The sequence below is a fragment of the Salvelinus fontinalis genome, chromosome 10 (genome assembly GCF_029448725.1).
Source record: "Salvelinus fontinalis isolate EN_2023a chromosome 10, ASM2944872v1, whole genome shotgun sequence".
NCBI classification, from domain to species: domain Eukaryota; kingdom Metazoa; phylum Chordata; class Actinopteri; order Salmoniformes; family Salmonidae; genus Salvelinus; species Salvelinus fontinalis.
In genome coordinates this window covers 10,100,126-10,116,041 of record NC_074674.1, presented here as the reverse complement: position 1 = coordinate 10,116,041, position 15,916 = coordinate 10,100,126, and the positions used below count along the sequence as shown (strand labels likewise).

The following is a 15,916-nucleotide window of genomic DNA, read 5'->3' as shown; positions in this document are numbered from 1 at the left end:
ATGGTTTAAATGATTCAAAAAGGTATTAAATGACGTGACTTCACATTTGGTCCTGTGTGTGGCCGCTAGGGGGCAGTGCCGTTCAATCTAGCACAGACCTGTACCTAACAGACGGCAGTCACCTTACTGCTGTCCCCCTCCCACTCAACAATGACGGTAGTTAATGCCATTTTAGGTTCTCTGCTGTGTCCCTCTCCTCCATGTTCTCAGTTGGCAGTACACGTCCCACTTCTCATCAATGTGATGGCTCGCTGCAGTGATGCATGACAGCGTGTTCATAGACCTCTGACAATATGTTGTTAACGCCACGTATGGTTTTTGAAAGCTCGCCCTTTGTACTTGCAGAGCAATCATTGTACAATTTTTCCATCCGGGCTGTTACGTTTTTTTGGCATCTTGTAGTCTGGTTCTATATATGCCATCAGTGCATTGAAGCCTACGTCCTTTACCATTGACAGTGGCTGCATATCAACTGCAATCATTTCTGTAATCAGCGCTGTGATTTTCTCACTCCATCCATTATCACACTGCTGCCAGCAACGGCTTGGGTCTCGCGATGCCTCCCTTTTCAGATGGTTAAGTGTTGCAACTATCCTACCACTGTAGTTCAATTCCACCTCGCATTTATTTTACCACTTTCTCATTTAACTTCTCAAAGTATTACCATACAGGGCTTCGCTGCTGTCGTGTCCCTGTCTGACTCTGCCACTTTCCCAACTGTAAACAACGATGACGTGCTGAGTGCATTATATCTGTGACAAATCATTTGAAAGATGCATATATCCTCCAACAAACGTTACAGCATCGTTGCGTAACATGCTGACCAGACCGCTCGCACGCGTGCGTCCGCCATTGCGCTCATGTTGATTTTTGTCCACCCACACCAGACGCAATCAAGATATGCAGGTTGAAATAACAAAACAAACTCTGAACCAACTATATTAATTTGGAGACAAGTTGAAAAGCGTTAAACATTTATGGCAATTTAGGTACCTGGGATATAAACATTGGGTTGTTATTTTACCTGAAATGCACAAAGTCCATTACTCCGACAATTATTCCACAGATAAAAGGGTAAACCGAGTTTGTTTCTAGAAATGTATTCTTCTTTGGACTTTATATTGTGTTTGGCAACCAACTTTAAAGGTGCATTACCACTACCGACTGGAGTGTGGACCTCAGTTCATCTTTCAATCACCCCTGTGGGTATATGCTCCTAAAAACCAATGAGGAGATGGGACGTGGGTATATGCTCCTAAAAACCAATGAGGAGATGGGACGTGGGTATATGCTCCTAAAACCAATGAGGAGATGGCACGTGGGTATATGCTCCTAAAAACCAATGAGGAGATGGCACGTGGGTATATGCTCCTAAAAACCAATGAGGAGATGGGACGTGGGTATATGCTCCTAAAAACCAATGAGGAGATGGCACGTGGGTATATCCTCCTAAAAACCAATGAGGAGATGGGACGTGGGTATATGCTCCTAAAAACCAATGAGGAGATGGCACGTGGGTATATGCTCCTAAAAACCAATGAGGAGATGGCACGTGGGTATATGCTCCTAAAAACCAATGAGGAGATGGCACGTGGGTATATGCTCCTAAAAACCAATGAGGAGATGGGACGTGGGTATATGCTCCTAAAAACCAATGAGGAGATGGCACGTGGGTATATGCTCCTAAAAACCAATGAGGAGATGGCACGTGGGTATATGCTCCTAAAAACCAATGAGGAGATGGCACGTGGGTATATGCTCCTAAAAACCAATGAGGAGATGGCACGTGGGTATATGCTCCTAAAAACCAATGAGGAGATGGCACGTGGGTATATGCTCCTAAAAACCAATGAGGAGATGGGACGTGGGCATATGCTCCTAAAAACCAATGAGGAGATGGCACGTGGGTATATGCTCCTAAAAACCAACGAGGAGATGGGACGTGGGTATATGCTCCTAAAAAAACTATGAGGAGATGGGAGAGGCAGGACTTGCAGCGCGTCACAAATAGAACCAAGTTCTATTTTAGCGACTGGCTATGCAGACGTGCGGGTGCAATTATTTGAATAACGTGTATGTGTACATTTATTTTACAAAGCACGAAACGCGAGCGTTGTGGTCAGCACGTTAGGAATTTTGTTAAATTATTTTTCCTTTCATTATGATGATCGGAACCTGCACTATGATTAGAATTTTGTTTGCTCTGCCATTTCCTGGTTGCTAAAATTCTAATAGTTTGCCTAATTTCAGTTTGTGACAAGCGAATATAGTGTAGAGTAACATTGTACCATCTAAACCGCTGTGAAATATTTTGTTGCATAACCCAAAATATTGTGTTTTCAGCAGTTTGAAGTTGGTGTACAAAACCGATAGGAAAAGATGCAAGAAAGAAACTTAAAAACGGGAAGCATAGATATGTTCTATGTGTGCTATATCTACCGCTTCTTAGACTTGCTTTCATTGAGAATGACAGATATATAACTCACATTTCTATGTGATTTTTGTTGGTTTGCCCAAAAAGTGACATTGCAGCTTAAAATAAATAAAACGGTTAGGGATGATTAAAATAAATAAATAAATAAATAAATAAATGCAAGGTCCCAATGTCATTTAAATATTAACACCCCTAGTACACGTTGCCTGACAGTGAGTCTATGATAGGTTCTCTTCATAACATGTTGCCTGGCAGTGTTTGTCTATGAGGTGGTGTTCTCCACTCTGCCCACTAGAGGGGGATCATGGCCTTTTAGTGAGCTGAAAGTCCAATGTGTGCATCAGTCACCATTTTTATCAAGCTTTTCTCCCTTCCCATGATTTTATTATACAACGTTGAACTCAAATAAATAATGGAATGATCAGATTTTAAGTCAAGTCAACAATCACAATTGTTAAAGAACAGCTGGAGGTGATATGATTGGTTTGACTATTCAGAATTTAGCAGATTAAAAATGTATTGCTCAGAGCGGTCTCAGTTGAAGTGTCACCCGGTTAATATACTGTTATCATTGACTCTTCTCTGACCTTTTCATCACCCCCAGAAACATGGCATCCCTGTGCCCGTCACCCCTAAAGCACCCTGGAGCATGGATGCCAATCTCATGCACATCAGGTGAGAAGAACACCAATGATGCTCACAATACTTCCTGGTTAAATTAAGGTTGAAGAATATACTTTTCTCTTTTTTTTACCAAAAAAGTTTAACTTTCAGGTGGTATTGGCCCTTTTTGGTCATTTGTCTCCCACATTAGCTATATCCTGTAGAGCAGTGCATCCCAACTCCGGTCCTTGAGTACCCCCAACGCCACACATTTATGTTGTCTCCCCGGACAATGACGCCTGATTCAACTTATCAAGGGCTTGATGATTAGTTGAAAAGTAGAATTAGGTGTGCTTAGTTGGGAAACACTGCTGTAGAATGACAAAGGGAATGAATGTGTTCACCAACATACCTTCTCATTGTCTGTATCAACAGCTACGAGTCTGGAATACTGGAAAATCCCAAGGTAAGATCTTCTACATGCATGAGCGGGCTGAGGAATCAATCAGGACAATTATGGCCTCTAACATCTCACCATTCATCCTAGATTCAGCAGGTTGTTCATCTCACCCCCTGCTGTCTCTGAATCACAACAGCAAACTTTTCAAGAGTATCAGGATTGATACACTGGTCCTAGGTTCACATAGTGTCAGCTAATCCATGTCATTGACCATACAGTATCTATCACATCCTTTGTTCTCCTACTCATATTCAACATTTCTCTCCATTGTCAACCTGCCTGGCAGTTTATAGATTCTCCCTGTTTCACGTGTTTTTTTTACAGTATAGATTATTGTGTTGTAATATGTACAAAGCAATAGCTGATAGGAGTAGAGTTGTGAAGTAACTTTCCCAAAAAGTTTTTCCTGAAATCCCGTTTAGGGGATTCACAGATTTCCTGCTTATTCCCTCCTAAATTCCATCAATTCTCCAACCAGGTTTTCTGGAAAACCAGGAGATTTGGGGAAAGTTACTGGAATTTTGCAACCCTAGATTAGAGAGTCTATTGAGATAAAGTTAAGAGGAAGGAAGAGCCCCCCCCAATGTCTTATATTGGCACCAGCACAGACGAACCAAACCCTGAGCCCACAGTGAGACAGAGATAGTTTGATCTCTTCAGGGGTCAGAGGTCAAGGCTGTACACAAAGGTCACCCTTGACGACTCAAACCTCATCCCTCCTTGTTGTCTCTTCTCACCCTAAACCTTGCCGAGCCTGGGAAGAGCCTGGGACACACAGACACTGACTTGTCATCAGAAACGGCTCGCATAATTCCCGATTTCATGGGAGCCGGGGGAAGGGTTAGGGCAGCGCGCCCAGCTGGGCCTCCTGGGTCCCCCCGGCTCTTGGGGGACCATTGTTTCTGGTTGCGCCGCCGCAGGCTGCAACGTGGGAGGGACCCATTTCACCGTGACACCAGAATGTCACCAGTAACAGTAAAGTACAAAGGCGGGCAGACAGATGAGCGTCCCAATGGACGGGGTGTCAGGGAGGCGAGGGGTCCCCCGCTTTTGGATTGGCGGGGCAGGGGCTGAACTGTAACGCAGGCTTTTCTCTCTCCGACGCTCGCCCTGTGGAGAAATTCATCCTGAAAAGAAACGACTCAATAGCATAGCGATGTGTAGTATGACAGTATTGTGTAATTGATTTAATTCATGGTTTTAGTCCCATTTACTTTCACAATGAATTTATCAATGGAATTAAATGCGATGAAATATTTATGGTGGAGGAGATACAAGTGATAAAGGGATTTGAATACATTACTCGGGGCGTGTTATGATCCATTTAAGATTGAACAGACTGTAATAATTCAGTAATTTGCTCAGTTTCTGCTCCCATAGGAGATTATTTGAGAATACTCTTTTTAAGTACTTTAAACATTTTACTTTTGATGTGTGTGTCAATTTAAAACTGTTTCAGGCTTCTAAGAAACCTTACTGTAAATTGAATGTACAACCCAGATGGTAATACTACATCAATGTACTATGTAATTATTAACCTCTAATCAACATGACTGTCCGTGAGGAGACATTGAAAAGGTCATCTCAGCCTTCTAGTTCTCAACTGGGCATCTGCCTCCTAGGAGTCCAGTTACCCCCCCAAGGCCTGAGCAGACTCCCTCCATTCACAGTGCCTCTCCGCCCACCTGTAAACACAATGGCTCCACTCTCCCCACACACAGATTAGGAAATGTCCAAAGGTCGCTCATATGTTCCTTCTGAGATAAGGCAGCCAGGGTCAGGTTGCACTGTGGTTATTACCACTAGCTGGATTCTCTCCCATTACCCCAGAGGTTAGCCTTAGCTCCACCACTAGGCTGCATTGTCTTTATCCGCTCACATTTGACGTTGTTCTTCTAGCCAGTTTTACTGGATTAGGAGCAACCAGGAGGTTAAAGTTTCTATGAATGATGGAATTTTGATGATGCATATTTGTTTTTAACACATTGCAATTTAAGGACAAGCATTTCAACTCCGTAAAGTTTAAACCCTGTGTAGCAGATCTATCATTTGCCTTATCGATAACATGTTTTAGCTGCTTTGCTGATCTGATTGAACTTGTATAAATAACGTGAAGCTATTCAACTTGAAAAAGCAAGCTATTTGTCCTGAAACACAACCCAATATCCTCTGTGCTGTCAGTTTACCGGTCAGGGGCCGGGTCCCTGGGGCAGTGTGACACTCGTCAGCAGTCATTAAAACATCCCCTCTGTCTAAATGATAGTTCCTGGCTTTGGCTGGACTTCCCCTGGCCCAGTAGCCCAGTAGGAGTGAAGGACAATGATGTTGTGTGGTAAACCCCGAGCCCCTTTGATCAGGCCCTGGGCCCACTGGTATTGACGAAAGAGGTGGTAGCGGAACAGACGGTGTTGTTACACAGAGGAAATGAAACTTGTTTTCTGTTAGTTTGGAAATGACCCGGCCCATGACGCAGCTGCCTAGGGGGAAGGATGCGTTGGATGGTGTGTGTAGGTGTCTTTTCAAGCACGGAGAGTTAGATTTGTCATGCAACCTTCTCGCCCCTTGGTCAGAATGTTGGGTCTGACCTATTATAGAGCTCTCTGTCAATCTAATCTCTATTTTAGTTGCTATCTTATAGTTTGTGCTTGTTACTAGTATTGCCTTTTGGGCAAAGCTGTTGGTAGATACTGTAGACAAAGGTTAAGATCGCTTTATTGGTCAATTGCACACTTGGTTCAACCAAAATTTGACTTCTGCTTCCAACCCCCCTGAAATACACACATACACAGGTTTTGGAGAGGTGCGGGGGCTACCACACTGGATACCTGGGGAGCTGTTGTGAAGGGTTAAGTGCCTTGCTCAAGGGCACAACGACAGGCAATGGCATCTAGGATTTGATACAGCAACCCTCCAGTTGCCAGCTCACTTCCCGCAAGATTTTTCCCGACTGACCTGGGATTCGAACAGGCCAGCCCCCGGTTGCTGGCTCGCCTCTCTAACCGCTAGGCTACCTGCCGCCCCATGATACGGTTAACCAAATGTAGCTGGGTGTTAAACATAAAAAATAGTCCTCACAAATCAGATTTAATACATTCTCAATGTGCCATGTTTGCAAATGGCATTTTAAAGACAAGGCCTGACTTTAGACGTGGTGATTTAAGTGTCAGTTCCAAGCCAGTGGGCCAGATTTTCTTCCAGCCCCCCCCCCCCCCCCACCTCTGCCTTTTCTTTGGAGGCCACCGGACTCGATTGAAAGGCAATGAGGCAGCTAACGTGTGGAAAGATAGAAATTTACTCACTTTAAGTTCATGCTGCCACAGCCCTCTTTCTGGGGGCTGCATTGAGTGGGACCACAGCAGCACCACAATATGGCAGAACTGGAGAATGGCTGCAAAAGGGAGCTATGCACAGCGACATGATGGCTGAGCTTCACGCCCCATTTGACAGCATTGCGCTCCCTTTCTCTCACTCGCTCCATTTCTAAATGTTCCTGTCTTTCGGGGCCAGGGGCTTTGGGACCGGTCCACCTGCGGGGGGCTGGAATTGAAATGCATTGATCTTTAAGCACTGGAAACTATTCCCTCGCTCTTTCCATTTCTCTCTCTCCCACTTTCAGTCACTCGCGTCTCGTGAGCATACATGTTTGAATTGATATTCCATGTATTTCCTTGTGATGTGTCTGTGTAGAGAGGTAAGAAGGATAACGTCTTTATCATATAGTGAAGTCTAGCCGGCAGAAACAATGCATCTTCATTGGTTAGGATTGTGTAGGCTTTAAACCACTGTAGTAGGTAAGGCAACTCTGTAGAACACTATAGTAACCACACCACCATAGTTATCATACCCAGATTCACAGAGCAAGGCCTCCTCAGTTGTTGTTCAATTGAAATCATGCCGTCTTCCTCGGTTCTGTCCCCTTCAATAGTATGCATCAAATGGGTTTTTAGGGGAGTCGTTTTGCCCCACTCCTTCTCCCTCTCGTTTGTCGCCTTCTTGGGCGCTGAGGCAGAAAATAAAAGGAGAGATGGGAGCCTTCAAAGTCGACGTTGGTGTTTAGTTAAAAGGAAAGAAGCGATTGCACTCGTTCCCCGATGTGGGCAATCTCTCTGCGGCTGAGAGCGAGATTAGTTATCGTATGATGATTTTTTTCGTCTGGTAAAGGTTTTCATTTAAATGCACCCAGTGGTTATTTTGCATAGTTCCCCTGCAATTTGGCTCAGCTCAGGGGACATTGGCCATCGTCTGGTTGTAATGTGAGGTAATTGGCGGGGGTGTCAGCCCGATTTTTATTTAAGTGCTCCACCACCAACTCCCCCCAACTGGAAAACAACAAACGTCTGTCTCGGCTCCTACAACTTCCTATGGCTCTCAGGGTAGGAGGGGTAGGTTGTTGTTGTGTGGTTCCCATAAAGATTAATTCTTCAACTGAAGAGAAATAAAGGAGAAAATGTCAGTCAAAGTCAATTCCAGAAGATGTGGAAAAGCTTATGGGGAGGGGAGGCTGGATGGCAGAATTGGAAGATTTGCTTGCGCCTTTCCAAACAGCCGGTGAATATTGTGTGGCAGTCGCTTGAGTACATCCTGTCATAGTATCAGGTGTGTTTTGACTTATGAAGTGTCTTCTTTCAGTGGATTGGGGTCGGTCTTTCTCTCTTTTTTTCCAGCTGCATCTCTTCTTCTTCTTTCCACCTCCCTCTGCGGTGAAAGGCCAAGCAGGGAAAAATGAAACTAAATAGAGGAGAAAAATAGGATGTAGATTTGTCTTTTTCTCTCAGATCCTGACAGCTTTTGAAGGTTATTTTTTTTCACGCATCATCCCACCCCTCCACCTACTATATTTAGGCCCACAGTAGACTGGCTATGTCTGCCATGTTCTCAACTGAATCTCCTAGTACCATACTAAGTGCTGAAATGTGAATGTCATTGTGTGTATATTACAGAGCCATGCTCCAGCTGGCCTGTACCAGATGACCAAGAGCCCAGAGGACGCCCCCAACGGCCCAGATGTGCTGGAGATCGAGTTCAAGAAAGGTGTGTGTCTGTCTACATCTCCTCATCCCATGTAGTGGGACTTTTTAGTCCTCTAGTTCAGCCGGGGTTTATGATTCAAAGTCCAGTCCTGACCTGTGTTAGTCTGTTCGTCTTGTCCACCAATGGCTTGGCCATACCCACAGCCCCAGGGCTGCTGTAGACCCCGTGCTACCCTGCCTTTCCCTGGCTGTGTTTATCACTCTGACCACCCAGACCTAGGACAGCCCAGCCCCACAACCCGGAGCAGACTGTCTAAACTAAAGCAGCCTGCCCGGGGGCATGGAGGGGCCGGAAGCGTTAAGCCAGCTAATACAATTGACTGAGGGAGGCCCAGGAAAGTGTCACATTTGCACAGTCGCTGAAAAGAGACACACATCCCAGCCTGGGGCCAGAAGCAGAAATCCCTCTAATCTAGATCCTGGTCACAAGTGTCCGTGTGTATAAATGTATAGATGGGGGCTACAGGCTACTGAGGCCTGCTGGGACTTCAAAAGACATGGCAGGACATTAGCCTCTGATCATGGTGATGACCAGTGACAGTTTTATGACGTTGCTACTACACTGAAGCAGTTCAGAGAGGAATAGAAGAGAAAGGAGGTTTCAACTGTGATTTATGTTGGTATCTGTCTGCTGATTTATGCAACTTTAAAGGTTTGTGGGGTTTATTTGAGATTTATATCTGAAATAAGTGAAATTGGAGGGAGAGGAGCAATGATAAAGTTTATAGACAACTGTTAAATCTTCATTTGAAGGAAGGTTTAAACAACTTTTTAAAATTGGTAATAGGAATCTGAAACTGTGACGTCATCGTATAACCTGGTTTCACCTCGGCCCTTTGCTCATTTGCAATCAGTTTTCATCATTTTTTTTCTCCCCTTATTGAGTGACGATGACAAAAGCTGTTTTAGTGGCTCACACAAAGGCTTCAGCTTACTCCTCCTCCTCAAGCACAAGATCAGCGCAAGAATGTTTCCATCTTTTCATCTCCCACCAGCCCTTTTTTCACCGGGCTTTCTCACTGATTAAAAAGATAAACTAAACTTTTTTTCATCAGGAGCAGTTTTCCCCTTTCTGTCTTCTTTTTTTTTATCCCTCTTCCTTTCATTGAAAGAGGGGGGAAAGGAAAAAGAGAGAGGAAAAATTTAAAGCAGTAATTTTTCCTACAACTGTGTCTGCTGTCCCATTGTTTGCACTGTTCACTTCAGCGCTGAAGAAAAGGGCAGGCAGGGAAAAGAAAGGCCCAGTGAATGATAGACCCGGGCGAGATGGAGGAGAGGAGGACGAGAGGCCGGGCCCGGCTCCCGCATTCACACCCTCACTTAATTTATTTGAACTTTTAATCTAATTATTAACTATTTGGGGGATCAGGGGGCTTTGTCGGAGCGCTATCCGTGTGCCCTCTCCGGCTCTGGGAGTTTTCCTCAGGGGCCGAAGTGACAAAGCCCTTGTCTAAAAATATTTTGTCAAGTCCTTTACGTGTCATTCGAACAGGGCTTACATTTGGGCCCATTGAAATGCAACCAGGAGTGCTGCTTTTTTACCGGGACTTGATTGGCAACTGCAAGCATGCTAAATGCTAATGAGCGCTGGATGGATAGGGGAGTGACTATCTGCAGATTTATTTTTCTTTCTTCTATCCTTCGTTTGTCTTCAAAAGCTCTTTTAGCCCCACCCCCCCCACACTCCCTCGCCCATGTCCCAGTCTATAGCACCTCCTCCACCTTTGACCTCTGCGTTGCTCATTTTAACCTATGAATACTATGAATAAGCAAGTAAATGACAGTGATTTATACATTGGCCAGTTAATTAGGTACACCACCCCTTTCATGAAGATGGTTCGCTCCTACAGACAGTAAGTCACATGGCCGTGGCTTGCTATATAAAGCAGGCAGACAGGCACCGAGGCATTCGGTTACTGTTTGATTTAAACATTATTATGGGCAAAACAAGTGACCTAAGCGACTTTGAGCATGTTATGATCGGCGGTGCGGGCTTTTCACGCACGACAGTGTCTAGGGTTTACCGAGAACGGTGCGACAAACAAAAAACATCCAGTCAGTGGCAGTCCTGTGGGTGAAAACAGCTCGTTGATGAAGGAGAATGGCAAGAATCGTGCACGCTAAGAGGCGAATAACGACGCAGTACAACAGTGATGTGCAGAACATCTCAGAACGCATCTCGTCGGTCCTTGTCACGGATGGATTATTGCAGCAGATGACCACACCGGGTTCCACTCCTATCAGCTAAAAACAACAAGTGGCTCCAGTGGGCACCGGATCATCAACACTGGACAACTGAGGAGTGGAAAAACATTGCCTGTTCCGACAAATCCCAGTTCCTGTTGCGTCATGCTGATGGCAGAGTCAGGGTTTGGCGTAAGCAGCATGAGTCCATGGCCCCATCCTGCCTGGTGTCAACGGTACAGGCTGGTGGTGTAATGGTGAGAGGAATGTTTTCCTGGAACACCTTAGCTCCCTTGATACCAATTGAGCAACATTTCCATGGAGAATCCAGACAAATTCAGGCAGTTCTGGAGGTAAAGGGGGGGGGGGGTGACCCAGTACTAGATGGGTGTACCTAAACTGAGTTTAGTGTGTCTTTGAAAAAAGTTGGGGATGGAGATTAATTTGGCAGCACCTAGGCGTGTGTGTGCTTATTAGGAATGGTCAATGCATTCCTAATAATGCGCACACACACATTCACTCATACCGCAGTGCGAGGCTATTGGTAGAAAAGTATGGGTGACTCAAAGCCCGGGTGTGTAATTAAATTAGGAAAGGCCTGTCTGGGATTTCACAGCCTACAAATGAGCAGGGCTTTTGAATGTATTAGTACTTCTCACCACATCCCATTGAAGTATTCTACCATTAACACCCCTTACCCTCCCTCCCACATTCCCCCACATCCAAATCTCCCTCTCCACTCCCGCATTCTTTTCATGGTCTCTCCCATCTCCCTTGTGAACTGTGTTCAGTGCCTGGGAATCAGTCTCTTCACTTTGTTTGTTTTTAGTTAACATTAAACGAATAGGTGGAAATGTAGTAACAATTCTGGCCATATATATTGACTCTGTCAGATTCACAAATACAGCTCCTGCCCAAATCCAAAATTGGCTGAATGTGACGAGATCACATTTGAAACTGTAAGAGAACAATATTAACCTCAATGACCTACTGTAGTACAGTATTATGATGATGCAGTATCTCTCCAGATTGTTGCCGTGACTGTCTGACTGTTCCATTCCAACCCACACAGGTGTGCCCATCAAGGTGACCCACGTCAAGGAGGGGAAGTCGAAGGACACACCGCTGGACATCTTCTCCTACCTCAATGAGATGGGGTGAGTCAGACTTTGTCTTGCCTCAATGAGATGGGGTGAGTCAGACTTTGTCTTGCCTCAATAAGATGGGGTGAGTCGGACAATCAGTAGGGAGAGCTAAACTGCGAATGAGAATCCTTTATTGGCTGCATGGAACCACCATTAGAGGGCAGTGTGTAAACTCTTACTGCAGTGTTTTCAGCAAAGTGTGGGTGTTTGCAGGCGAGAATACAGAAATATTGACTACTGTTCTTGGTGAGTAAGAATTCCATTGTGGTTTCCATTGTGGTCTCAGAGGGAGGCATGGAGTTGGGAGGATCGACATCGTGGAGAATCGCTTCATCGGCATGAAGTCCAGAGGTAAGGCAGTGACGAGGTGTAATGAGAGAGCCTATATGTATAAAGAGAAGAGCTCCTGAGAGAATAAAGATGAATTGAGAGAAAAAATGTATACTGTATCAATAGCTTTGGTTAAAATGTACTTCCCTTTTATAGAGATTTTAGATTTATAGATAAGCTAGCACAAAGACATACAGTACTTACTCCACCATAAGTGCCAACACTTCCATGTCCTATCCATTTGTAAAGCTTCCTGTCACATCTAGTGCTTTCAGGCAATTGCAGTCATTTTATGTCAGTGCTAAAAGGGAACACTTGCTATTCCACTTGCATAAAAGTGTTGTGGAGGAAAAGCAAGACCATGAACAAACACAGCATTATGTGCCTCTCTTTCCTTTCAGAGGAAATGTTTTTCTCTGGTTCACCTGTAAACTGAGGGTCTGATGTGACCCACATTCACTTTCACATGCAGAAAGCCTTCACATTTCTCTTTTTGCAGCCTCCCACACACAGACACACGCTGTTGTTCACACACACACTCCATCTCGGCAGTCGGCCACTCCTCCGCATGACTTCTAATTCCCCTCTCTCCGTCAACAGAGCTTCTCAGAAACCTCCTTATTTCTGCATGCTTAAGGGCCGTGAGGGGCCAAGATGTTTGTGGCACCGTGTCCCATGTCAGACAGCACGTCACTGACTCCTTCAGTGGCCCCGGCCTCCTGCCACACTGCATTTCTACTCCTCACAATAACCTGACCAGCAAATTGACTCGCCAACACACTCCGCCTCTGGCGTAGTGGCAGGTAGAAATTGAAAAATGGGAAGCCCACTTTTCTCACTCTTGGCTGCACAAAAGATCAAAGCTCATCTTTTCTACAGAAATGGGAAAGGAGGAGTGTGAGGTTTGACGGCAGTGAATAACTAGTAAAGATTGTGTGTTGACGGCAGGGGGAGAAGGGGGGTTTGCACAAAAGATGCCAGGGAGGATTGACTAGTTGACAGACAATGTGTCATTTATTTGTATGTCTTGGGGGGGGGGGGGGTCAAGAAGGCGGGGCATGGAAATGGTTGTCAAGAATGTTGTCAGTTCTCGACAAAACATTCACTGGTGTATGTAAGTGGTATACACCTGTCAACCCTTGTCTGAGCTCTGGACTCTCTACTGTGGCGAACCATGTTGTGCTGAGGATCTGTAGAGAACGTTATGGTGATTAACTGGTTTGATTGATATATTATTGAAAGAAAATTGATTTGTTTTTTGGGGGGGGGGAATTATCTTGTTTCTCAGACATTTTGGAATATCAGACATTTTTACTTTTTCGTGTTTCAGGAATTTAGGCCTAGTTGAATTCAAGAACTACAATTCTGAAGTGTGTGCTCTGATCCTTGATCAGAGGAACATCAGGAAAGCAGGAAGCAGGCTTAATGTGTGTATTTGTGCCCGCATTTGTGGGCTGTACGCCCAAGGTGGGGTTAAGCCTTAGTCTTAACCCCTCTACCCCCTCTAGCAGAATTGGCCTACATACAGAGAAACTGTTTAAAAGATTAATACCTGGAAATACCTGGTTTTTGTCTACCTAAGCTTAACTAAGCCACAGTTGGTTTAGCTAAGGTAAGAGAGACTTTTTATTGTTCATTTGTCTTTCTAATCTCTCTTTGGGGTGCTTAAAGTAAATTGGGCAGTTTGAACTGTTTTATCAGATAGTGACAGTTGAAATGCCCTTGTTTTGCCCTCTGTTGCCTTGTTTTAGTGGCTCAAATTGCCCTTTTTTGAGGTTTAGATGATTAGCAGTTTTGCCAAATCCTGTTTTGGGCAGCCAGTGCTTTGTAAGTGCTTCTCAATTTTCAGATTATGTTTTTGTCCCCCCCTCACCTTCAAGTAGGCTCCATCTAAGACAAGAATTGTATCGGTGCCCCTTCTAACAGTGAATTGAAGTCCCAACACAAGGCGCCCATCCGCAGAGTTGAATCCCAACGACTGAATGGAAAGGATAGGAATATCCTGTTAAATGCTGCCCACACGCAACCATAGTCAATTAAACAGAGATTCCCAGTGGTTTAGTGTATTAGAATGGCATTATTTGAATAGAGAAACGCGATCTCTCCTCTGGTCTCTTTCGGCCTTCTCTTTTCTTTTCGACCTCATAAGACAGACAGCTGAGTGACAGCTTCATTTCTCTTGTCATCCCCCCCCTCTGTCTTCTCCCTCCGTTCCCCTCAACAGTGCAGTGGGGGTAAATTGCAGGGTCGGGAGAGCCTGGGGCCTAGCTCAGGGCTGGCGGGGGCCTCCTACCCTGTCATTTGCCCGCGACAGGCTCATTCTGACTGGGTTGATATACTGTGGTGCTGGTCTGTCCGTCAGCCACAGTAGTGGAAGAGGAGGAGGAGGGTGAAGATGGCTGGTGCCTAATAGAGCTGTCTGAGTTGAGTTGGTCCTGGAAGGAAGTACAATGAGGTTGTCATGGACACAGGACCACCAGGGACCTCTTCTGATCAATTTAAATTCTATTGGTCGCATACACATATTTAGCAGATGTTATTGTGGCTGTAGCTAAATGCTTGTGTTCCTAGCTCCAACAGTGCAGTAAAATCTAACAATTCACAACCATACACGCATCTAAAAGTGAGAATGGAATATTTTGTTTGGGGGGGGGGGGGGGGGCGCAACTTCAGACTATTTTGAAATGCAACGCAACCTATGTGCTTAATTTGTCTCTCCACCTTTCGTTCCGCACCTAGTTGTGTGTTTCTGTGCTCCCCCAGGTATCTATGAGACCCCAGGAGGCACCATCCTGTACCACGCTCACCTGGACATAGAGACCTTCACCATGGACCGAGAGGTCAGGAGGATCAAACGGGGCCTGGGGGTCAAGTTCGCCGAGATGCTCTACAACGGTACGTTTGGTGTATAATGCAAAAAAACAAACATTTAAAGTAATGCTCATACAGCATTCAGAAACGGTGCATTCACTCCATGAGGAGGTCATGGTTGTGTTCTCTCCTAGAACACACACAAAATGGTTCTCCAAAAACTATTCAGCCTCCTGATAATATATTTGATTTATATCATTTTCACTTGCTTTCAAAGCACTTTACATTGATGATAAAATTATGCAAAGTACTTTACACCGACCTGGGTGATAAATTGTGCATGGCACACGACAGCCATTTTGTGCCAGAACACCTCACACAGTGGCAATCACGGTGATTGACAGGTGAGGAGTGACTATGTTACTTTTGCCTCTCATAGAGGTAATGTGTGACTGAATGACTGGGGCCTAGGCCTCCTGTCCGCCTGGCTCAGGTGTCCTAATCCCCCCCGGCCGGCCTTCCTTCATCCCTATAATAGGATCACAGCCGTTAGAGACTGATTACTGAGCCACTGCAATTTAAACCCTCATGAGAGGAGGGAGCTGGCCAGGCAGGCAGAGAGACCAGGGAGAGAGAGCGAGACACCAAGGTACAGGCGCTAGCTAGGTCCTTCTATGAGGGGGGCAGAGATTAAACTCATTATGGTCTTAAAGCGTGAAATACCACTGTCTCTGCCGGGCCCACTGCATGGGCTAAAGCCACAGGGGGTTCCCTGAACAGAACACAGTATGGAGAGAGAGAGAGAAAGAGGACAGCTGTGGCTTGATCCATCCACTCAGCCCTGGCCTGACTGTGTGATACTCACACCAGTGCAGATTCAGTGGAAAGGGACTGGGTGAGAGGATTGTTCTTGGGATTG

General features: G+C 45.2%; 1 protein-coding gene across 1 annotated transcript in view; it reads left to right on the top strand.

Annotated features, from left to right (window-relative positions):
• The window catches only part of LOC129863585 (argininosuccinate synthase), a 30,253-nt gene that overhangs the window by 9,080 nt on the left and 5,257 nt on the right, over nucleotides 1–15,916 (top strand). The window contains exons 7-12 of the mRNA XM_055935664.1: nucleotides 3,039–3,109; nucleotides 3,473–3,503; nucleotides 8,438–8,528; nucleotides 11,784–11,868; nucleotides 12,143–12,207; nucleotides 14,950–15,081. Coding sequence (XP_055791639.1) covers nucleotides 3,039–3,109; nucleotides 3,473–3,503; nucleotides 8,438–8,528; nucleotides 11,784–11,868; nucleotides 12,143–12,207; nucleotides 14,950–15,081 — 475 coding nt within the window. The remainder of the gene's footprint in view (nucleotides 1–3,038; nucleotides 3,110–3,472; nucleotides 3,504–8,437; nucleotides 8,529–11,783; nucleotides 11,869–12,142; nucleotides 12,208–14,949; nucleotides 15,082–15,916) is intronic.